At 34.0% G+C, this 25,968-nt stretch overlaps 1 protein-coding gene across 1 annotated transcript; it reads right to left on the bottom strand.

Annotated features, from left to right (window-relative positions):
* Positions 1-727: 727 nt before the first annotated feature.
* LOC132562175 (kinesin-II 95 kDa subunit-like) lies at positions 728-25,489 on the bottom strand. The gene is made up of 24 exons (XM_060226907.1): positions 25,410-25,489; positions 24,332-24,363; positions 23,851-23,945; positions 22,345-22,452; positions 21,477-21,601; positions 20,592-20,716; positions 20,188-20,271; positions 19,510-19,589; positions 19,332-19,401; positions 17,718-17,810; positions 15,909-16,041; positions 15,243-15,330; positions 13,820-13,915; positions 12,484-12,560; positions 12,083-12,240; positions 10,091-10,183; positions 9,508-9,612; positions 8,860-8,979; positions 7,299-7,417; positions 6,953-7,066; positions 6,512-6,617; positions 6,046-6,185; positions 5,781-5,840; positions 728-5,257 (listed from the first exon to the last, which is right to left on the bottom strand). Exons 2-24 carry the CDS (start codon positions 24,332-24,334, stop codon positions 5,191-5,193), a joined length of 2,259 nt encoding a protein of 752 aa, XP_060082890.1. The 5' UTR covers positions 24,335-24,363; positions 25,410-25,489; the 3' UTR covers positions 728-5,190.
* Between the last annotated feature and the right edge of the window lie 479 nt (positions 25,490-25,968).

Here is a 25,968-nt window from a genome sequence, read left to right on the forward strand (position 1 = left end):
ATAGGGAAACCTGCTTCAAATATATGTTTATATTACATGTAATGAAATAAAACACTGATGATGCATATCATGCGGGAAAAAAAATTCACATAAAAAAACGATGACATATTCCTGTAAGACTGACAGTAAAACAAGAAATGACATATTTACCATTCAGACCTCTTCATTTTGTATGTTCAAAGCATTTTTTTTTTACTTATACACAAATGTTTATACATCAGCCATACAAGACACAGTATATTGTCTTGGCAATTCTGAAGCAAGTGATAAAATCAGATATAAACACTGTTTTTTCAAAATACCTCAAATTATATAAGCACTGACTGTAACTTGTATGCAGTTACAATCCGTAGTGTTACAGTAACCAAAAAGAAGTATATGTGAAATATTTTTTTAAGTATGTATGGTATGAAATTACGATAAAATTAAAGATATCTTTTACATTCGGCAATAATTCACTACTAAAGACTTATTTAGCAGATAATTTTTAATGAAGCAAAGACAGTGTTATGTTCTTAAAAAATTTCAAATTATGCAGAAAAAACGTATCATTAACACAACTACAAAATTGTCAATATCATTGGGACAATCGTTTTAAACGTTCTTCCATTGGGACAAATGTTTTAAACGTTCTTCCATTGGGACAAATGTTTTAAACGTTCTTCCATTGGGATAAATCGTTTTAAAAAATTGGGATAAATCGTTTTAAACGTTCTTCCACAAATGTTTTAAACGTTCTTCCATTGGGACAAATGTTTTAAACGTTCTTCCATTGGGATAAATCGTTTTAAACGTTCTTCCATTGGGATAAATCGTTTTAAACGTTCTTCCATTGGGATAAATCGTTTTAAACGTTCTTCCATTGGGATAAATCGGTTTAAACGTTCTTCCATTGGGACAAATGTTTTAAACGTTCTTCCATTGGGACAAATGTTTTAAACGTTCTTCCATTGGGATAAATCGTTTTAAACGTTCTTCCATTGGGACAAATGTTTTAAACGTTCTTCCATTGGGATAAATCGTTTTAAACGTTCTTCCATTGGGACAAATCATTTTAAATGTTCTTCCATTGGGACAAATTGTTTTAAATGTTCCTCAAAGAAAAAAAGAAATAACTAAATAAAAAGGGGAGACATATTCTAAAGTATTGAAGATAGCCTACAGCCTTAAGGAAATATTTGAATTTACAGACACAACATTGCTCTGCTAACTACAGTGTATATAAATTGCATCGAACGCCCATCATACTGCTCTCCCATACACACAAAGTATCACAGAATTTGTGTATAAAAGATAGTAAGGAATAAAAAAACATCCAATATTTTCATAAATGTAATAAAAAAAAGGGGGAACGTACTGGACGGAAATCAAAGTAAACTGAATTAATGAAAAATTAATAACACAAATGATGGGAACAAAAAAAGTAGAAATTATCCTTACAGAGGAATTCAATTTATCTATTGTCCTCTATAGAGTGATTTATACCAATAAGATTTGCACTTTATGACTTTTTTTTACCTGGGTTTGTCTCTATAAACACCACAATTCTCATGTCATACAAAACAATACAAAATCAAGATAATTTTTCAAAGAATTTGTGGTGGAGGTGTTTCGATTAAAATCATTTCAGTTTGTGGCAAGGTGTATGAATGAGAAGTTATCACATACATTCTAACCACCTGTGTTGATCTAGGTCAGAAATCTGTCTTTTGAAATCATGTTTATAAATACATAATGTTGGAAAAATTATGAATTTGACAAGCCTACCATACAGATTTTCTGCCTTTCTTACAAATAGTATTTTATTAATGTTATTTACACCTGTCATAAGGTTATTTTCAAACAAAATTCAACATTTTATTAGCAATTTCATTTCTACAGTTAAGAAAAGTTTGACAAATGACTGTTATACAAACTACATCAATAAATATTCCTCCTTTAATAAATAGGATATCTATGTACATGACTTGTCAGCATGTGGAATGTTAACTATTTGAGCACTACAAAAATGATTTGTCTGGAAAATATTAAGACACACTCATAATAAAAGTTTTGATATGCAAAATGAAGACAGCATTTTATGTCACAAGATCTACATTGAATGTATACTGGAGCCATTATCAGTAGGAAAGTACAGTGAAAAGTTATTTTAATTCATTATTTAATGCAGCCCCCCTCTAAATGACCCTGAATTTCCCCACTGAAAACATCCTCTCCAAACTTATTGACATTATACAGAAACAAAACTCACACAACCAGCTGTCACAAACATATTCAATAGCTATACATTTAATATCAAGATATTCCCAATTTTGGAAGTAGGTTCATGAAAACAAGAAAACTACTTAGTGAATTTCAAAAAAAAAAAAAAATTCTCAAACCCTTGGTCAAGTTTTTTATGATGTGAAATTCTTATTAAAAGAAAACAAAAAAAGAGGATCGAAATAAAGAAGCAAAACAGTCAGAAATAAAATATCTTGTATGATCAATCAGAGGGATTTCAACAATCAATACTTTCAGACAAGACTAGTTGTGTATAGGATAGCCCGCTGCTTTTGTATTAAGAATAGCTGGCATACATACTTCAATGTTGGCATCACTAAGTGAGAGCCATGTGAATAAAAATGCCATACTACTGTTATCAGTAAGCCATGAACACCCCTCTCCTATGAAAATCTGCTCAGAGATGTTCTCTATGTATTACATTGAGTTCGAACACAATGAAACACAACAGAGCAGACTTGGGTAATACTACATGCCTCCACAAATGGTGGGGTCATGAGTCATTTAATCTTTTAAAGCAAGGCAATTTATACAACACTCGGAAAGTAATGTACATCAGTTCAGTATAATGAAACATTATAACTTCAATCAAATGGGAAAAAAATTGAAATGTCTTCAAATATTTGTTGAGAAATACTTCTTTTGCAAATAGATCTTTTAAGGTACTTATAGAATAGATGTTGATCATTGCTGTGTATATATAATCAAGGACCAATTGTAACACTAAGTTTTAAGCCAAGTGTTTCTAGCGTATGATAACAATTAACATGCCTAGCCAAAAACAAATGCTGCCCTAGGTGACAAAATATCAACACACAATTCAAACACACAGTACGGTGGTGTATTCTTATCAAAGCCATAAAATGCAGTACCTGTCTTTATGATTATCACAAAAAGCCAGTATTAAAAAAACAACATGGTAATGTCAGCCTGTATAGCTGAGTAGCTAGATATAAAAATAGTTACCACTAATGGTAATCACTTACAAACTCATAACAACATCTTGTACTTATATCTCTCATTTATACACTGTTAAGGTCTATTTCAGTAAAACATCTACCCTACACAAGGACTCCAGGTTTTGTTAAGGTCTATTTCAATAAAACATCTACCCTACACAAGGACTCCAGGTTTTGTTAAGGTCTATTCCAATAAAATATCTAGCCCAGTCCAGGACTCCAGGTTTTGTTAAGGTCTATTCCAGTAAAATATCTACCCCAGTCCAGGACTTCAGGTTTTGTTAAGGTCTATTCCAGTAAAACGTCTACCCCAACCCAGGACTCAAGGTTTTGTTTAGGTCTATTCCAGTAAAACGTCTACCCCAACCCAGGACTCCAGGTTTTGTTAAGGGGAACCACCCAAAGAATTTAATTGACTGTTTACCAAGAAATAATAGGTAGAAAACCGATCCATTGATAGAAGTGATGATTTTGGAGCCCTTGGGTCTAGCAGATGTTTTACTAGCTTTTCCACCCTATAAAATACACCAAGATGATTCACAAATCTGTCATACTCTCGAAGTCAGTAATAACAGAGATGTTTCAAATTGAACCTGTGTAAATACAACACCAGCAGAATTTGTCTTAATTTAAGACAATGCATTGTTGTACACCTAAACAAACACAACCAATAATACAATAAGCAGTATCAACATTTCTTCCAGGTTAAATACACAGATCACTTAAAATCTGTTGACTTGTTACAACACAATGAATCCCTGTACGCAGTTAATTTTTCCTTCAACGTACCTCCAAGATATATCCTTACATTTTCCATAGACTTTAATTCATTTATTTAAACTGTCAAGTCACTTCAAACAACTTGAATCTACCTTCTCTTGACAACCACAAATAGGTATTTCACCTGCCTTAGATGATTTTATATGTGATCTGTATTATACCATACAACAGTTTTCTTTTTTTATGCCAGGATCTAATTTCCAGAAATTTTGCCATAAGACTGCACTATGAATAATTATATACTAAACTACCTAATTTTAAATGTTAAGTCTCATTAAATAGTTTTAGTTCTTTTTCTTAAATGGCGAAAATACAACACAGCTAAAATTTGATGCTAAAATTTGGACACAAAATGGTGAAATTTGCGTGATGCAAAATAAACTTGTTATAAAGTATGTAATGATCCTATACTCCGAGTAACCAATTTGGTAACTTATTGAAAATAAGTTGGATAATTTACTTTTCCAGCAAAGCCAGCAATGATATATACCACCAAGCATACATCATCTTTACAAAACTTTCACTTATTTCATAGCAAACAGCTAATTTGAAAACAGATGCAGGTCAGACTCTTAGGTAGCATACCCCCTTAAGTGTGACTGATTACAACAGCAGTGAACACTATTACATCATTTCAGTAAATTTCTAATCATTACAGGTGGAAACTATCGTGAATTACACAACTCTACATTAACATAATAATGCATTAAATTGATGCCTGCCTAACATATAAATGCAGTGTTACTTTATTGCAAAACATCAAATGTTCATGGAATCTGCACTTCAAATTAAAGATTATTTGATATATCTGTAGCCATACTGGATCAAATTATTCACCTCTACATTGAATTTTCACCTTCTCTAACACAAACTAACCCTGTGGGTTATATTTCACCATTTTTTTAAACCATGGCCAAATATATCAAAACATATGATCGTGAAAACTACAAACAGTGCTATTAAACAGTATTAGTTCTCCGTAATCTGTAGCAGTACAGATTTTGTCAGCTATTACTTTCCTAAACACTTAATTTAGGACATTTATTCATCAGTCAGGATATCACAGGATAAAAAATCTGCATGGTTGACTACCAGTGCTACATTGCAGTCATACCAGTTGTAATAATGGAGACAGAAAGACATGGTATTCCTCCTCAGGTGGTCATGTTTACTTGGGTACAAGACCTCTTGAAGATGGAAATTCTTTTGAAGCATCTCTCTTTCCTGTTCTAGGTCTGCAAAAAAACATCATGCAAACAGTCAAACAGTTAAAATTAAATATGATCTTGTTCACAAAATGTTTTACTTCAAAAAAGATCTTAAATATAGAGAAAGTTTGTTAAACTTCAACATAAATTATATTCTCCACTGCAAGACTTTTGTCCCAAAAAGGCAACTTCATTGTTTCAGTTCAAAAATGAACACAGTAATAGGAAATATGCAGATCTGCTTATCTTACTCAAGTTAAGGTGAGAAAAACTTCAATGTACAGCTGTGTATTAAATTATCAGAATTATCACATTAAATTCCAAAGTTCAGCTGTGTATCGATTTATTTGAATTATCACAACAAATTTTAATGATCAGCTGTGTATCAAGTTATTTAATAACCTCAGTCTAGCCATTTGGTAACAAAATTCCTTTAATTCAATATTAGGACCTAACTATACATTTATTGAAAAGAATGAGGACATATTTCAAAATTCATTACATACATTTTTTTCATTATTAAACCTTAGTGTATTTGATTTACACATACCTTGCACTTTTCACGTCTCTTTTTCTGGTCTTGGCTTTGGTGCTAAATATCGATGGAGTCCTGAAGAGATATTGTTGTATAAGATAACACAGCCCACAATGCAGTTAATTTTTCAATGCTAAGTGATTAAAGAGAATCATGTTTATTTTTAAATGAGTACCAAAAGATAAGAATTTAGAGACATGGCAAGCAAGAAGTTTGCAAAATGCAGTTTAATCAAATAATTTAAAGGCTGTCACATCAAATAAAGGGTTGGAGTACTTACTGTCCTTCTATTTCAATGTCTGCCTCATCCTGAAGGGCTGCATCTAGTGCCGCCTGTATCCGTGGTGCCACTTGTGGTCCATCATAATCCCGTGTGGTGCGATTAGGCATGTCTAATTCAACCATTAATATGTTTTCACCCTACAACATGTTTTTTTACTGTAAAAAGTCTGTGTAGCTGAATACAAAGCATGAATTAAAATAACACTTTTTTACTGTAAAAAGTCAGTTCAGTTTAGCTGAATACAAAAGGATACACCTAAAATGACTATTACCACTCTAAACTTCTGCATGGCAGTTTACAAAAAATCATAACTTTATATAAGACTTTCAATGCTAAAAATCTGTGTAAATGAATACAAAAAGATAACTAAAGCAGATTTTGTACTGGATTAAGATAGTAATCTCAGAATGTTTCCACCAAGCATTACAGCCTTAGTTGAGAGATCTCTATTGATTGTTTATACCTTGAATCTGGGATTGCCTCCCATGGCTGCTGCCACTCTTGCATACTCAGACACTGGCCGTCTGTTTCCCAGGGCTGAGGTTGGTCGTTTAGCCATGGTTTGGGTGCTAAAATTACCATTAAATTCAAACTCGAGTCAAAGGAGAATTTCATTTCAAAAACTACAGTAAGAACACCCCAACCACTAAAAGACCAATTGCAGTACAGAGAAATACAACTGCTTCTCTTGACATAACATAAAACTACTCAGAATTCTTAAATGGCAACTTCCTGTTAACAGCTTGTTCTAACTTGTAAATAAATTTACAATAGACAGAAATAAGTTAATAAAACAGCCAGGCTCTTTCCTATTACATCTAAACTGTACTTAACGCATCCATTCATCACAACTTTAATGTGAAAGTAGAAGTTCCAGAAACAATAGTTTCCTAACATATCTCACTTTTTGTTGGCAAGAGGCTTAAGTTTCCACATGTCCTCATCCTCATCATACACAGCTCTGTTCATCACTTTGGTTTTATCCTCCACAGGGATGAAGTTCTCTATGATCAGCATCCTGGAATGAAATATATTAAATTCAGATGTGAGGTGATTTCTCAGTCAACATCATAAAGCTTTTCTGAACTTGATGTAGGTAGTTCGAGCCTCATTATCTCAAACTCTTATAACTCAAAGATCTGGTATAACTCAAAGTATTTCGTTGATCCCTGCAAACTTCACACTATGCATTCAAACTTCAAGATAACAAGGTTTAACTGTAGTTGGGATATATTCATTAAAAGGCTCACTTGAGCTTCAGATCCCTGGTGAGTTCCATCTGTGTCTGCTCCAGTTCTTGACGCTCCTTGGAGTGCTCCTCTTGTAAGTCCATGATCTCAGCTTTCGTTGATTGCAATTTTGCGAAAAGCTACAAAGCAATAATAAATATTTAAAAGTTTTAATCATTCAAACCCTTTATATATAATTAATGCATTTTCATACAACTTTATCTTCACTGAATATATACATAAAAGTAAAATATCATTCTCAGTGTGTTGATCATAATGAATGACTATTGATCTTATTCAGCTTTTGTTTACACATTGACTGTGACATAATAACATTTACTAGAACTTCAATCATCATATGATGGTCAACCTTCTCCAGACCTTACATCGTCCTAGCTTTACAGTGGTCAGCCTTCTCCAGACCTTACATCTCCCTAGCCTTACAGTGGGTGACCTTCTCCAAACCTTACATCGTCCTAGCCTTACAGTGGTCGACCTACTACAGACCTTACAACTCTCTTGCCTTACAGTGAATGACCTTCTCCAAACCTTACATCTCCCTAGTCTTACAGTGGGTGACCTTCTCCAGACCTTACATCTCCCTAGCCTTACAGTGGGTGACCTTCTCCAAACCGTACATCTCCCTAGCCTTACAGTGGTCGACCTTCTCCAGACCTAACATCTCCCTAGCCTTACAGTGGGTGACCTTCTCCAGACCTTACATCTCCCTAGCCTTACAGTGGGTGACCTTCTCCAAACCGTACATCTCCCTAGCCTTACAGTGGTCGACCTTCTCCAGACCTAACATCTCCCTAGCCTTACAGTGGGTGACCTTCTCCAAACCGTACATCTCCCTAGCCTTACAGTGGGTGACCTTCTCCAAACCTTACATCTCCCTAGTCTTACAGTGGGTGACCTTCTCCAGACCTTACATCTCTCTAGCCTTACAGTGGGTGACCTTCTCCAAACCGTACATCTCCCTAGCCTTACAGTGGTCGACCTTCTCCAGACCTAACATCTCCCTAGCTTTACAGTGAGTGACCTTCTCCAGACCTTACATCTCCCTAGCCTTACAGTGGGTGACCTTCTCCAAACCTTACATCTCCCTAGCCTTACAGTGGATGACCTTCTCCAGACCTTACATCGTCCTAGCCTTACAGTGGGTGACCTTCTCCAAACCTTACATCGTCCTAGCCTTACAGTGGGTGACCTTCTCCAGACCTTACATCTCCCTAGCCTTACAGTGGGTGACCTTCTCCAAACCTTACATCTCCCTTGCCTTACAGTGGTCAACCTTCTCCAGACCTTACATCTCCCTAGCCTTACAGTGGGTGACCTTCTCCAGACCTTACATCTCCCTAGCCTTACAGTGGTCTACCTTCTCCAGACCTTACATCTCCCTAGCCTTACAGTGCGTGACCTTCTCCAAAACTTACTTCTCCATGCCTCACAGCACTGCAGACCTCATGTCTCCCTAGCCTTGATTTCCTATATATAACTAAACCAGCTTACCGTAAATCTCGATGAAACACATTTTGCTCGGACTAGCTACCTTTAAGCAATTTATACACAGGTTAATTACCTTTTTGAGTTTCTTTGTTTTTATTTCTACTTCTTGCTGCATGGAATTATAGGTATCCTGCATTTCTACTGCAGATTCTTCCTTCTCCTCCAGCTTCTGTTGGATTTCTCGTTCTCGTTTCTGATCAGAATAGTAAACTTCTTTTTTAAAACAATGCTTTATTATCAAGATTTACACAAAGACAGAACACAAAGTTCACAATCGTTTGGTATAGGGCCATACTGGTCCTCAACATTTTCTTCATATCAGAGACATAACAACTTATATTACTAAATATTAAAGGTCATTAATGACATTTAAGTTCATTCATGTAAATACATCAATAGACATGGCAAGTCTACATTAAAAAAAAATCAAGAACACAATTAAAGACCAAGGGAAAGCTACAATTGAATTAATAATCCATCAATTATTTCTTAAGTGACAGAAATAACAAATAAAAATAAAAAAAGTTTGCCAGTCATCAATTTTATTTTTCCTGCTTATTCTCAAAAATTTATGGGCACTACTTGAGATTATGGGAAGCCTACATATGATTTTTGAGAAAATAGCTGACTAAAAATGTAATGATATCAAACAAAAAATGTTCGGAGCTGAACTAAATATTACCTCTGATTTGTATTGCATTCATGCAATTATAAGTGTTACCTTCTGATCAGCTATTTCTTTCCTCCTCTGCTCCAGGGCACGTTGTTGCTCATTAGTATGATCCACAATATTCTTACCGCCCATCAGCAGTTTGCTTTCCATGGCCTATATACGATGAATAAGAGTGTGTAAGTCCAGAATAGTGAACTACATGTATTACATAAAGGACATGATTAAGGTGTTGGTATTTGCCTATCCAAACTTTTCTTAAAGTGAAGCTTATATTTTTAAACATTTCTTAAGAGCTAAAGCTAAATATACTTTTAAACATTTCTTAAAGCTAAATACATCTTTAAACATTTTTTAAAGCTAAATATATTTTTGAATATTTCTTAAAGCTTATATCTATAAACATTATCTTTAACAGAAACAGAAATAAAAAAAGGCAAATTGGATGTAACAATTTTAGTTCCCTTTACCTAAACCCTTGGTTATGGGAAAAATTCCAACTTCAATTTTTGTTTGGAATTAATATAGAGCTATTATTGAACAAGTAGATCAGTTTCATTAATATTAGTCTATATCTTGCCTAAAGCTGTGGATTAAAAGACAGACTGGATTCAATAGATGTTTGTCCTCTCACCTTTATCTTGGCTGCCAATCCATCCCTGGCTTCTTGCTCTTTCTTCAGTTTTTCTTCCCTGTCCGATATTTCCTGTAGTATTCGATCTTTTTCCTGTCAAATACCATAAATAATGATCCACTATTAACTTATGTCCACATGTATGTAATGATTTCTATCAGCATTTCAAAGTCCTACATATGTGTCCACTTTCTAACATTTACAGTATCAAAACAGATAGCAATAAACAGTGGCTAAATGAACTTTTTACATTCTTTGTTAAAACAACATCATCCATCCAGATTAATAACAAAAAGCATTAAATGCGCCAACACTATGGAAGAATAACACAAACAAACAAGATTTCCGCAATGCAGTACCAGATACAATCATCATAGGTCAAATGAGCATATTGCAAAAGGAAAGGAAATTTACTAATGTTTAATGTCCAATAACACATTAAGATCAATAACTGACCATGTCAGTTGTTTAGTTGTGGAGGAATCTGAACCACCAAGTGTCAATGGAGATAACGTTCTGAGATGATCCAAGAAAAATACTGAAGTTATTATTTCATCAATATTACAAAGGCCATTACTCAAAAAATAATGTGTTAATAATTTTGGTTATCAAACTTGTCTGAACTATGGTGATAATGAGCCTTTTCTTAAGTGTATCCATTGGAAATGACTTGAGATATTGAGTGGATTTTGTGAATTACAGGCCGAAAGTTGCGTTTACCAAATTTGTTCTAACTATAACAGTAATGAACCTCCTTATAATGGAGTTTGAAGTTTCTTGGTTGAGAACTAATCAAGATATCAAGCAGAAACTGTTTTGATGATTAAACAAAGGGTCATAACCCTGTGTAAAATCAGGTCATCAAACTTGTCTGAGTGATCATGGTAATGAACCGTCAAATCAGCTAGGAAGTTGATCTTTTGAATGCAAATTGAGATGATGATGCAGACACACTCGGTAACTAAATCCGCGGTGTTAACTCTGTAAATTACTGTCCAAAAATCACTGTAATCAACTTTTTTTGAGCTATCATGGTAATGACCCTTTCTAAGAAGTTTGAAAGTGATCTGTTTAAAATTATTAAAGTTCTCGAGCAGACATCGCATGTGCCTGCCTGCTCACATGATAACATAACACAACCTGCCTTTCAATGGTCATATAAAAACTGTTTGTGCTGACACACAATCCGATCATATACTGCACAAAAATCTGGAAATGCACAATTTTCGTATAAGCATCAGACATCCTCCAAAGCAAAAAACACAAGGAAAACTTCAAAAGTATTCTCATGTGGGCAATGTTTGCCAGCAAAGAACAGCGCGGCTATGCTGTGTCACAATGGCGAGACATGAGATGAGGAACATGTGCCTACATACAACAAGGGCTCTGTTAAATCAGGTAAACAATGAAACCCCACAATAACTTAACTTGTTAGAATATGTGTTATCTTATTATCTTTGCTTATTGACAGAAACATTCTATAGGACAAATGGGTAATGTACTAGAGAGAATTGGAGTAGACAGACAAAAAATGTCAGAGACACGAAAGATTCCCTTCAGTCCGAAAGTTGTTACAAAGGATTATTTTGGGTGCATCCATTCCATCAGATATCAGATTCAAGTATAACTAAAAGACCGAGAGCAGGATATGTTTGCCAACTTTCAAACCAGCACTAAATAGCTTTTAACTACTGTTGTTACACCTTAAATATTAATAACATTATTATCTCCCCTTTAATCATTTCTGGTATATAATGTCATAATGTTGTAACTAAGATAATAATGAACTAATTGTCTGAAGATAGCTAACAAGCTTTAAAATGTTATGGAAACTTTGTCTTGTGGATATTTCCTGTTTACATACATATGTATACAGTAATACCAGACAGAGGTCGGGTTACTTCAGCTTTCTGATAACACAGGGTTTTATCACAAGATCAGTTGGTTTTCTGGTTTTTTATCCTCAATAGTAAGACAGAATATTCCTTTTACCTCCTGTATCATTGTTTGGTTGCTAAGGATAGCGTTTTTCTGTTCCTCTAACTTCGCCTCTTGTTCCCGTCTGTATTCTGCCTCATCCTCAGAATTGTTTCCTTCGTAGCCTTCTTCATTATCATCACTCTCCTCATCAGAACCACTGATGACTTCCCCTGCACATAAAAAAATTTCAATTTTTTTCCCAATTCATTTTTTATTAAAAGCAATAGAGACAACTTTTTTAATGAACTTTTTCAAGAAAATTCAAGGCCAACAAAAAAGAGTTCAGAAATAGCTAAAGGTCACAACACCATCACATACTCAAACCATTATTTAACTTTGATATAATTGTTGGATAACACTCTGATAATACCATCTATGTTGTTTTACATGTTATTTAACACCTAGGTACTCACCATCAGCATTACGTCTACTTCTCTTGCCTTTCCTGCGTTTCTTCGGACCCCCTTTTTGGTTTAAATCAGCCTTAAGTCTGCAATGACAGAGAATGTTTTTGATAAACAGTACTATACTATTAATAGTTTAAAATGGCAACAAACCTATCTGGAATGTACAAGTGTCACGATAAATAGATAGTCGTGTGAATACTATATAATTCAGTGTAAGATGTGACTAGAGTCGTGTGAATACTATATAATTCAGTTTAAGATGTGACTAGAGTCCTGTGATTACTATATAATTCAGTGTAAGAAGTGACTAGAGTCCTGTGAATACTATATAATTCAGTGTAAGATGTGACTAGAGTCCTGTGAATACTATATAATTCAATTTAAGATGTGACTAGAGTCCTGTGAATACTATATAATTCAGTGTAAGATGTGACTAGAGTCATGTGAATACTATATAATTCAGTGTAAGATGTGACTAGAGTCCTGTGAATACTATATAATTCAGTGTAAGATGTGACTAGAGTCATGTGAATACTATATAATTCAGTGTGAGATGTGACTAGAGTCTATATAATAAGTCGTGTGAATACTATATAATTCAGTGTAAGTTGTGACTAGAGTCGTGTGAATACTATATAATTCAGTGTAAGATGTGACTAGAGTCGTGTGAATACTATATAATTCAGTGTAAGATGTGACTAGAGTCGTGTGAATACTATATAATTCAGTGTAAGATGTGACTAGAGTCCTGTGAATACTATATAATTCAGTGTAAGATGTGACTAGAGTCCTGTGAATACTATATAATTCAGTGTGAGATGTGACTAGAGTCCTGTGAATACTATATAATTCAGTGTGAGATGTGACTAGAGTCCTGTGAATACTATATAATTCAGTGTAAGATGTGACTAGAGTCCTGTGAATACTATATAATTCAGTGTAAGATGTGACTAGAGTCCTGTGAATACTATATAATTCAGTGTAAGATGTGACTAGAGTCCTGTGAATACTATATAATTCAGTGTGAGATGTGACTAGAGTCCTGTGAATACTATATAATTCAGTGTAAGATGTGACTAGAGTCGTGTGAATACTATATAATTCTAGAGTCATGTGAATACTATATAATTCAGTGTAAGATGTGACTAGAGTCCTGTGAATACTATATAATTCAGTGTCACTTGGAGCCAGGAATCTTTGAAGTCATTCAGTGTATACTTGATCATTTTATAACAAGAATGCCAACACACCACAAATCTTTTAACCATGAATGATATTATACTGAAGCACTACATGTTTAATGTTTTTCAAAATCAATACTCAGGAAAACTTTCAAACTCACCTGGCAATTTCTTCCTGGAATTCTCTCAGCAGAGCATCTTTAGGATCTTCGTTGATCTTGGGTTTGTTCTTGATGTTCTTTGCACTATTTGCATATCTGTTGGCAGTAATTTCTGACAGTGGTATTCAACTGATAATATCACAACTTCACAAACCTCAAGATAACAAATTAAACTGACTACTGCTAAAGCAATACATGTCCCCACCAGCCATCAACAAGCTATTACACTGTAATTTATAAAGACAGTACTGTTTGTGTCCATTTGGATAAAAAGAAGAGTTTACCATTTGTAACTGATTCCAATGCAATAATAAGTATGACAATTTGACAATATAGTTTCATCACCAACATGTAATAATTTGTTAATGTGTTATGGTCATTTGTAAGTCTGTGAGGTTTGATCAAAATCCTGTAAAGAATGAAGCTGCAACAGCACAAAAAAGATTAATGGCGACCTTGATTTTGATCCAACAACCTTGAAACTTGAACTTGTCCAAGATATTTTGATGCTTAATAAGCATGTGAAGTTAAAGGATAATCTCTCAAAGAATTAAACTGCTAGAGGGCTGACGATGATTTCTAGAAATAGTAATAGTGACCTTGACCCAACAACCCTGAAACTTGAACTTGTCCAAGATATAAAAGTAATGAAACCACTAGAGTGCTAAAAGACTTTCAGAGATGCTGGGACAGAAGCATGGACGGACAGAGCAGAAAACTACAGTCCCCATCTGTTTCACTGGCAGGAGACTTAAAAGTATATACAGAATGCATACATTGTGGGAAGTGTGCTGAGAGTCTCATAATAATTGACCTATAGAAAAGAATGATTTTTTTAAAAATCAACCTCATATAAATCTAAGTATGCAATCATCTTTGTCCTGAATAACCTACAAACTTAAGTATGCTAACAGATTTGTTGTAATTGACATACAAACTTACCGTAAGTGTGCTAAGAGATTTGTTGTAACTGACATACAAACCTAAGTGTACTAAGAGATTTGTTGTTATTGACCTACAAACTTATGTGTGCTAAGAGATTTGTTGTAACTGACATACAAACCTAAGTGTGCTAAGAGATTTGTTGTAACTGACATACAAACCTAAGTGTACTAAGAGATTTGTTGTTATTGACCTACAAACTTATGTGTGCTAAGAGATTTGTTGTAACTGACATACAAACCTAAGTGTGCTAAGAGATTTGTTGTAACTGACATACAAACCTAAGTGTACTAAGAGATTTGTTGTTATTGACCTACAAACTTATGTGTGCTAAGAGATTTGTTGTAACTGACATACAAACCTAAGTGTGCTAAGAGATTTGTTGTAACTGACATACAAACCTAAGTGTACTAAGAGATTTGTTGTTATTGACCTACAAACTTATGTGTGCTAAGAGATTTGTTGTAACTGACATACAAACCTAAGTGTGCTAAGAGATTCGTCGTAGTTGTAGCTTGCCGGACCAATATTTGCAACCATCACAGTTTTGGCATTCCCCCCAAGAGAATCTGAAATTGACAAAATCACCACACTTAAGTAGTTAGGTAAATCCAACAAACTTAAGAAATACAGCTCATTCAAGTGTACCATTTGTATGATAAATGATCATTTATGACTCATTCCATGACAATTGGGGACATGAAACTAATACAACTGCTTCAAGTAGGCATTGTCAATCAATATAAATTTCATGGCAATATTCAAACTTTCATTGCAACTTCTTCATTCTGAATAATATGAATGAAGCATAAAGCTAGAAAATATCTGCAAGACAAGAATATCCTTCCTCCCTAGAAATCAGTATCAATTTTTGATGATTTTGATAATACAAACAGTGTACCTGTAAAGAAGATAATATGTTTGAGTAATGAGAGTAACTCAGGATGAGGCACCCTGGAACAGGATGGACTTGTATGGGTAAGTCTTCCAACCCCTAAAATGGCAATGAATGAAAATAAGCTTGTCCAATTTATTTACAGAAAGCACATCCTCCATTTTAAAGCCTACAGCATTCATATCAGCTATGCATGCCAAGTAAATTTGGTTAGATCTTATGGAAGCAATGCCGTTCAATAATAAAACTTACCTTGTAACAATCTTGTCAGTTTTGCGTCACGATATGGAATGTGGGTGCTTTTGTCATTCACCAAAGCCGCAATAACATTACACAAAGCTGATAAAGACAAGTTGATCTTTGTCGCTTCCCGCAAACGGTCTCCCTGAAGCAGAAGGATTATAGAGTATAAAAAAAGTGATACTGAACAATAATTATACTGGACCTGTGATGTCATCGACTGTACTAGCAGTTATAGAAGTCAGGGAATGTTTATACAACCTAACAAAGAATAGAGTAGGAACTAAGTAAACGAGAGCAAGGTTTATATAACCCCTCCATATTTACAACCACCAGTCTCATGGTATATAGAATTTGTTAATGGAAATTGAGATCAGTGACATAGAGGTGAATTTCTCAGATACCACAATCTACTTCCTACCAGATGGCAGTCTAGACAGCAAACTGTATAATAAACCAACACATGCTTTCCTCTACCTACCCTACCATAGTTGTCACCCCAAACACCAACAAGAGTGCCATGGACACAATATACACCGCCACAAAATATGAAGATCAAGATAAAATGTTGTCAGCCGATAGTCATACAGACTAAGACAGCATATAATAAAATTGATGTAAACATTGTTTTAGTCTAGTGCTTTGTAATTTCTTTACTACATGTGCTAGTGCAGCAGGGCTACCAGACATTTAGAAGGGCTACTGCAATCAAATAATTGGTAGCCCTTCGGGCTACTGCCTTCAAAATGTTACTGTCAACCCCTTATTACTGTTTGTATTACCATATAACCTACAAAATCCACCCATAGCCAGATTCCATAGGAAATATGAACACATCCTACGGCATGGCCTTGGCACAAGAGGCCTACTAGAATACAGAATGATGGTCACTCCTACTAAGTCTAGACCAATCAGGGGTATATTAGTCAAGAGTGATATCAACTATAGTACCGAGCCTAACGGTAGTGGACCGTGCCGTCTGAGCTGCAGAATATGTAGTCATGTGACACCAACTAAATCTTTCGTTAGCAACACGAAATTCAAAGTCAATGGACACATTGAGTATAAACGCAGTATATCTAATCACATGTAACCAAGGGCACGTACAATATGTTGGGGATAAAGGGATCATCACCAGTGGACCTGCCAAGACCACCAGGGCCATCCCAGATACAATGGACATGTTAAGGGAAGCCCTAGTTTTGAGCAATTTAACCAGCACATCATCAATAGCAAATATATCCGATATCAAGTGTGAAGTGAATTACAGAGAATTAAGATATTGTTCAGAATCATCCTCCACTGAAGGGTTGGATGACCATTTTGGATGTTGAACTTTGAACTATGTTTTATTTAATGTTACATTATGATTATACATTTTAACTAAGGATATTTATAACTTTATAACTGTGAAGGAAAATCATTTTATATGAGTGATCTTACATTATCCACAGAGTTATCAGGTATGACAAGAATAGGCTAATATAGCACGTCACAAGAGATAAGTACCTGAAATTTTAATACTTTAGGGGAAGAATTTTGTAACTAAATTGTTGTGATAGGACCCGATCTGAACCAGTTGACCAATAAATAGACATGGAAAACACTAACTTGTCCTAAGTTCGTTGCAATCAATGTACTCCTTATAGATTTGCCCTTATTCTACCATTGCTCTACATACTATTTGGTATCCAGATGACGAACACCAGGACCTACCTATCCATCACCACCCATTCTGGCGTTGACTCTACCTTTGGACTAGTTTGCTTATTCATTCAATATTTGATAATACTGATCTTAGAAGATCAGGCAAAAACTTACAGTTGCTCCAGTCTTAGACTGTCGTTCACTTCCAGCTAAGTCTACAAGGTTGAGTCGACCCACTCGGATATGGTTTTCTCCATCAGCACCAATCTACGTGTATCAAATTGACAGAACATTTATTTTAATAACTTAATTTTCTTTTCATCAAATTCTCATGAAATCCTGGGATTGTCTTTTAAAATGAATATATTCTAAACTTTCAGGATTTATGGACAACAATAGAACAAAACATTACATATATCTAATTATGGTCTTGTTTTTGTAAAAAAGGCTCTTAAATGAAAATGGATTATTCTGCATAAAACTATTAAATTAACAAGTCCCTATTGGTGGCATCGTGATTCCTTAGATCTGAAGAATGATTGTAAACCATTACAATGTAACACCTGTACTAACAACTGACTTTAGCAATACATTACACTCTAACACCTGTACTAACAACTGACTTTAGCTATACATTACACTGAAACACCTGTACTAACAACTGACTTTAGCTATACATTACACTTTAACACCTGCACTAACAACTGACTTTAGCTATACATTACACTCTAACACCTGCACTAACAACTGACTTTAGCTATAAATTACACTCTAACACCTGCACTAACAACTGACTTTAGCTATACATTACACACCTGCACTAACAACTGACTTTAGCTATACATTACACACCTGCACTAACAACTGACTTTAGCTATACATTACACTCTAACACCTGCACTAACAACTGACTTTAGCTATACATTACACTCTAACACCTGCACTAACAACTGACTTTAGCTATAAATTACACTCTAACACCTGCACTAACAACTGACTTTAGCTATACATTACACTCTAACACCTGCACTAACAACTGACTTTAGCTATAAATTACACTCTAACACATGCACTAACAACTGATTTTAGCTATAAATTATACTCTAACACCTGTACTAACAACTGACTTTAGCTATACATTACAATGTAACACCTGTACTAACAACTGACTTTAGCTATACATTACACTCTAACACCTGCACTAACAACTGACTTTAGCTATACATTACACTCTAACACCTGCACTAACAACTGACTTTAGCTATACATTACACTCTAACACCTGTACTAACAACTGACTTTAGCTATACATTACACTCTAACACCTGTACTAACGACTGACTTTAGCTATACATTACAATGTAACACAAGTGACTTTGCTATACATTGCACTAACAACTGATTTTAGCTATACATTATACATTACTAACAACTAACAACTGACTTTAGCTATACATTAACTAACACCTGCACTAACAACTGACTACATTACACTCTAACACCTGTACTAACAACTGACTTTAGCTATACATTACACTCTAACACCTGTACTAACGACTGACTTTAGCTATACATTACAATGTAACACCTGTACTAACAACTGATTTTAGCTATACATTATACTCTAACACCTGTACTAACAAGTGACTTTAGCTATACATAATACTCTAACACCTGTACTAACAACTGACTTTAGCTATACATTACACTCTTACAGTTTAGTTTATTAGTTAATGAATACAAGGATATTTCCATCGGAAAAACTATATAGAATTTTGACAGACATACCTCACTGCATTCTATGGTGATGATGAAGATTGCATGTGACCTGGAACTATGTTCGTTCATGTTGGTTGCTCTGTGTAATATATAAACAAAACACTTTTATCATCTTTACCATAATCTTGTGTATTTATAATTGAAACTGAACAAAGACTTTCAACAGGTAATGTCACCAGTCACTTACCCTACAGCTCGATTAGAGTTTCCTTTGTGCATTACTTGTTCTATCTCTTTCACGCTGTTGGTTACAAATGATGATAAATCCTAAAACAAATACAAAACATTTATAAGTAATTAAAATGTGTCACTATTATATTCTAGTAGAAAAGTTGATACCGTAACAGCCGTCCTTACATTGAGATTTGTAAACAACATGAATCAGAATTATCTTCTAGTAGAAAAGTTGATATAACTAATGCTGTACTCGTAATAAGATTTGTAAATAACATGCTTCAGTATGCCTGTAGAAAAGTTGATATCGGTTGATATCTAGTAGAAAAGTTGATATAACTAATGCTGTACTCGTAATAAGATTTGTAAATAACATGCTTCAGTATGCCTGTAGAAAAGTTGATATCGGTTGATATCGTAACTAATGCTGTACTCGTAATAAGATTTGTAAATAACATGCTTCAGTATGCCTGTAGAAAAGTTGATATCGGTTGATATCGTAACTAATGCTGTACTCGTAATAAGATTTGTAAATAACATGCTTCAGTATGCCTGTAGAAAAGTTGATATCGGTTGATATCGTAACTAATGCTGTACTCGTAATAAGATTTGTAAATAACATTCCTCAGTATAACTGTAGAAAAGCTGATATCATAACTAATGCCATACTTGTCATAAGATTTGTAATTACCTTAACATACACTCCTGTGTCTGGTCGTTCCTTTAATTCCAATTTCCTTGTGTGATCCTTGGACAATAAATCCCGTATGTCTTCCTGTATAAAATTATTGTACATTTTTTAATGAATGAATTGCTGCCACCACAGGACTCCTTGATCAATATTTCCTTTGATTATTACAAGGCAATTAACTTTATGGAACGACCTTAAAATCTGACAAATTGAGGACAAGAATTCAAAGCTTATTTAATCTTATATTTTATAAATGTCGAGAATGGAAAAATTAAACATATGTAGTTGTTACAGGTGATATTACATGTGACTTACTGAAAATATATACAACACTATATTATAACAGAGTTACAGTGGTATTGTATAATACAGGATAAAATGTATGAGTGTCTTTTTTCTGTCACCTGATAAATTTCAAGATATGAAGCTCTTATAAGGTACTGCTGATTTTCGGATCTGGAAATATGTTGGAAAATATGTTCAAAAGAGTTTGGGATCACTCCTCTTGTCTCTGGATCATTTTTCACACCTGTAAAATTGTGAAAGGCACGTACTGATAATTCTATACCAACATTGGCTAACAAAATGCTCATATAAAATCAGCAAGTAGATAACCTGTTCCCTACGAAAGGAAAGGAAACTGGTCAAACTCACAGGACTGTTTTTCCTTTAAAATTGAATTCCAGAATATCATTATTACACCGAAAAATAGCCTCCATGAAATATATACTGTAATTTTTGTGTATTGCAAGCTCCTGATAGATAGCTCGCACAAGTCTAAATTACTGTTTTTAGAATTAATGTCTATAGATAGCCAACTTCATCGTATTGCCTACCCTAGCATTTACTAATGAGATATTGGCAAGTCAACACCGTGCAAAGTTAAGTCAACTCTACCATATACCTGTAGTTCATTATGGCACATTCGATATGAAAGTGAAGAAAGTCCACTAAAATTGAAAAGGCAATGTTACACTGCTGAAGTTAAATTGTCGTTAAGGTGTACTGAAGAAAATAGAAATAGGGAGGCCGGATGACATTTTGAAATTACATAGATATCCCAAAGCCTGCAATTTTGTGTGTTTTTGGAGAACATTTCGTTACATAGCTGAGGCATTGAAATAAATAATGACCTCTGTTACATATATAAATGTAGTTAACTGGCAAATAAATGTAATTAATTCTATGTTAAATTTCATTGTTGATTCCATTAATGTACAGTTAGAATTACACACTGAAATAGTTCAATCAAACACAGAGAGGACTCACCGTAAAGTTCAAGTACTAACCTTGCATGGTGTAAGTTTTACCAGTTCCAGTTTGTCCATAGGCAAATATAGTTCCATTAAAACCTTCTATGACTGATTGAACCAAATCACGAAATGTCTCTTCGTATAATTCTGTCTGCTTGGAGCTGTAGCAAGGATCAAATGTGAACTATTAAACTAGTACATGCAACACAAGTGTAGTGATCCTAACCTTATCATCCAATAGACTGAAATATCAACTATCCTGCATATAAAGCTGAAATTACACAATAAATGAAATTATAGACTTTACAAGCTAAGCATTAAAAGAACAATTTCTTTAAATTTTAACAATGATATTAATATTTATATCAAACTGCAATTTACAAGACAAAACAAATACCATTTACTCAATTATCCAGAAGAAAAATGACAATCAGAATTGAACTACCTCAGCATTTTAGACTTGAAGTCTTAATGTAAAACGTGACTGACAAATAAGAATCTAAGAAGTCACCATTGCGAATACTCTGACAGTATGACTGTTGTGATGTGTACAATCAAGCATGAGCTTCAGACCTCTTCCCCGAAAACATGGGTCTGAGATGTTGGTTTAGTTGCAATTGTTTTCCCACCTAAGACTCATTGGTTTTACCAAATAGGTTTTCCATTATTTAAAAAAAAACCAAATGTTTCCAGTCAAAGCTCCAAAGAGCTAATATTGAACTTGTAAACTTAAATAAATATTCATCGTTTTAGAAGTACAGCGACAATGTATGAGGTTGGCATCAATCAGACTTACTGAAGGTATTGGGCTTCACTTATCCTGTTTGGTTTAAATTGCTTAACATCCAATCAACAGATAGAGTCATTTAAGTAAGGATCAATGTTTCATTAAAATCAGACTTACTCCCAGTCATACACAGCATCAAATGTGAAGTCTTTTGGTGGCTCTGTCGATAGTCCTTTGGGATTCTTAATCATTATCACTCCTCTGTTTACTTCCATTTCCACAATCCTGAAATGTAGCAATTGGATGAACATGTCATTATATCTATTATTAATTAAAACAAGTTATCAGTAATATGTCACCAAAAAAGGTGATTATTTCTGAAAGTGATCATGTCACATATTCTATATGAAGAAAACCAAGACAGATGTTTCCATCATTACCAATGTGACTCTGATCGATGAAATTAATCAATAATTATCTATGTTTTTCCTTTCAAAATTTCAGCTCGTGAAAAAGTCCACACATAGAGCTCCAAAATAGAAATTTAATCGTATGTCAAACAGGAAAGGTCAAAACCTAGAAATCTAATGGTATGTCAAACAGGAAGAGTCTTGAGTGGGATTTTTAATATATATGATGAAAGAAGCTTTTTAAAACCCGACCGCAATAAGACCAAGGACCTTAACAAGCCTCTGACTTGTGTATAAACTGTTGTTTTTATTGTTGTAACATATGCCATAGAAATCATCTTGTTAACAAAGTAACATAGTTTGAATCACATTGTACATGTAATTCAAATGTTAAACGTATATAGCATTAAACTCCATCCCAAGGTAATAATTCTAAAACCTTTTGAATTAATACAACCAAAATTTGCCACAGGGAAACATGAGACAAACTTTTACTGATTTTGATTCTTCCATATTAAGGTGTTGAAAAGAAGATTTAGAAATTTCAGGTGATTTAACCCTTTTTAGTCCTGCCCAAATATAATTCCCAATTTTGGTTTATCTTTTGCCATGTGGTGTTTCAATGAAATATCATTAAATTTGGTTCTGTATTTTTGTGAATAAGACAAAATTGTGAATTGTTGACAGACGAACAAGGGATGATGACCGACTAAAGACAACTGTAATAGATCACCTGAGAGTTTGTCTCTCATTGGGTTGTTCTTGTGGTCAATATACTCTTGCTTTTCTTATGTATACTTTGATATGTAACATCTCACAAATTCACACAGGAAAATTAAAGTGGCAAAATTTACTCAAGTTCAAAATATGTTTGGAGTAGCAAATAACCATTAAGACTATTTAAAGATTTTATATGTCATATTGAAAGGGTGCAAAATCAAGTTTCTCAAACATATGGATGGAAGTTTTTTTTTTCAAATTTCCAAAGAATATCTTTTGTTGTTGGATTGGACATTACCTTGGCAGCTAGGGAAACAGCATTTGCAGGTGGATGCCAGTAATTTCTGACTTGAAATGATAAAATTTTATTACTGTGGTTGTTGTTCTAATGAGATTAATTTCGCTATTTCAACAGGCAAACTGTATGTGTTGGGGTTGTTTCATGATCAAGGTACCTCTGTGTATCTATGTATACTTTGGTATGTATATAATAAATTGAATGCATTCTATTTATTATTCGTAACAGTCCATCTGAAGGAAATAAAATAGTTACCTTTCATGTCCATCCTTGATTTCTTTTTGATCCATGGGACGGCATCTTACCACAACTCTCACGGACTCCGACTTCTTAGAAGAACCTTTCTTAGACTGAAATAGATTGCAGGAAAAATGAACATTCCTATACATTACATATACTAAATAATGAGAAGCACATATATCAATAAATCCTAGGTCCTGATGTAGCTTGGGAAAAATAATCTTGGAAAATAAGATAGATTAAATGGAATTTTTATGAGATTTTCTATAAATTTAACTTTCTCAATAATTTTATGAAGGTATTCAACTTTTTATTAGAGATGTACTCTAAATGTCCTCTCCAGATTAAACATGCCCACATAATGTGGAAACATACTGACAAAAAACATTGTGGTATATTTTATAATCCTCTTAAGCTAAAACGGAATCAAAATTACATCAGGACTTCAAAAAAAAAAAAAAAAATGCTCAACTGGACAGAAATTCAAGTTACCTACCATTTTTCATTCAGAGTGTACCACTTTTTCTTCTGAAAAAAAAAAGATAAAAATAAGGAAAATGATGCCAAAGATAAGAATCACAGGAGTTGTACATTTGCAAAATGTCTCACTAAGATTTTTTCTTCAATAAATACTATACTTACTTGGTATCTATTACTGAAAAACAACAAAATACATATGATTCATGATCAGTTGTACACAGCTAAATTTACCTTGCTTCATTAAAAGTTTTTTTTTGTACAGAAGTCAAACACTCCTTCAACTGTTTAGGCAAGTCCTGCAAATTACACTAACTGAAAATGTTCCTCAGCGCCATGAAAAACTATTTGCTGAATGTGCAACCATGTCATTCCTATAAATAAGTCTCTATTTGCAAGTTGCAGTCATGCCAATGTTTGTAACTAATTACATCTCTATTCTAATATTTTACATTGACATCTTTTAATAACTAGCACTGTTTTGTTCTTATCAATAATTTAAAATTTAGTTTAGGCACATCAATATATATCATACAATGTTACGTCCTAAATGTACTCTTAATTTCTTCTAACTCATGATATTGATATTAGTCATTTGATATGCAATTCTTTTCATATTGGCAAAACATGCTTTATATGAGCGACAGGTGGCTAGTAATAAGGGTTCCTTCGACGAATTTATTATCATTACTTTCTTTGTTGCAGTTAATACAAAGAAAGAAAAATAAAATTGAGGATAGAATGTCAGAACCATTTGTCGGATATTACACTACATATGTAACGTATCAACTAGCCAAATTATTTTAGAAAATTGTATTATAAATGCATTGGTTACGTCCTATGACGTTATATATCCCTCGAATCTGGTGCTGGGCAAATGCCAAGTCAATACTGAACCTGCTTCAAATGTCATAATCTCTACTGACTTTTCTGTGGTACGTGAACTAGGCTCTTATATGCATAGAGGTATTTTTCCACACAGGAATGCATTCGGTAAATGTCCTGTTTACATCATATCAAACAGTGATATGCAAAAATGTTGTGCAAAATATGTTAAGTAAATTTAACCAAATATATGGCAGATAAATAGCCTTTACCTCAAGATTAACTGATGACTCAAAACTAGCTATTAAGAGCAGATATTGTTTTCAAATTTCTGCAACTGATCGCCGAGACAAGCTCAAGCCGCCATTGCTGTCAAAACTATTCGACGCATGCGTACATTCATTATCCCATCACGCCGTGTGTCGTAATATCTTCACGGTTGGTTTAGGTTTAACTTTACCTATAATTATAATCAATTTCAAATAAATTACTCTAATTCTCCGACTTTTTCTTGATAAACGTTTTTGTATATTCATATTATATGTCGTAATACTATATTATGGAGTCGCTTTACGTTAGCCGCCATTGTTGGTTGCTACAGAAAACAACAGAACAGAAGGCAGGCACCTCGCACCGACTGAAACAATAATCATGGTAAATCATTTAGTTTGCTCGGTTACAGCTTGATGACGTTCTTCAAACGTTTTCGGACGATTAATTTGATCAGGAAGAATTATATTGAAAGCAAACTGCACATTTCTTTAACAAAGCAATGTTTTCAACTGCTACTGCCAACTTAAACGGCACACCAGTCACCATCACCAAAATATT

The sequence above is a fragment of the Ylistrum balloti genome, unplaced genomic scaffold (assembly GCF_031769215.1).
Source record: "Ylistrum balloti isolate Yb309-2 unplaced genomic scaffold, AGI_CSIRO_Ybal_v1 Utg371360, whole genome shotgun sequence".
NCBI classification, from domain to species: Eukaryota; Metazoa; Mollusca; class Bivalvia; order Pectinida; family Pectinidae; genus Ylistrum; species Ylistrum balloti.

Coding starts and splice junctions, on each gene's coding strand:
- LOC132562175 (XM_060226907.1), bottom strand. Junction 21,602..22,344: donor GATGCTGTGTATGACTGGGA/GTAAGTCTGATT, acceptor TCCTTGCTACAG/CTCCAAGCAGACAGAATTAT. Junction 6,186..6,511: donor GAGGCAATCCCAGATTCAAG/GTATAAACAATC, acceptor AACATGTTGTAG/GGTGAAAACATATTAATGGT.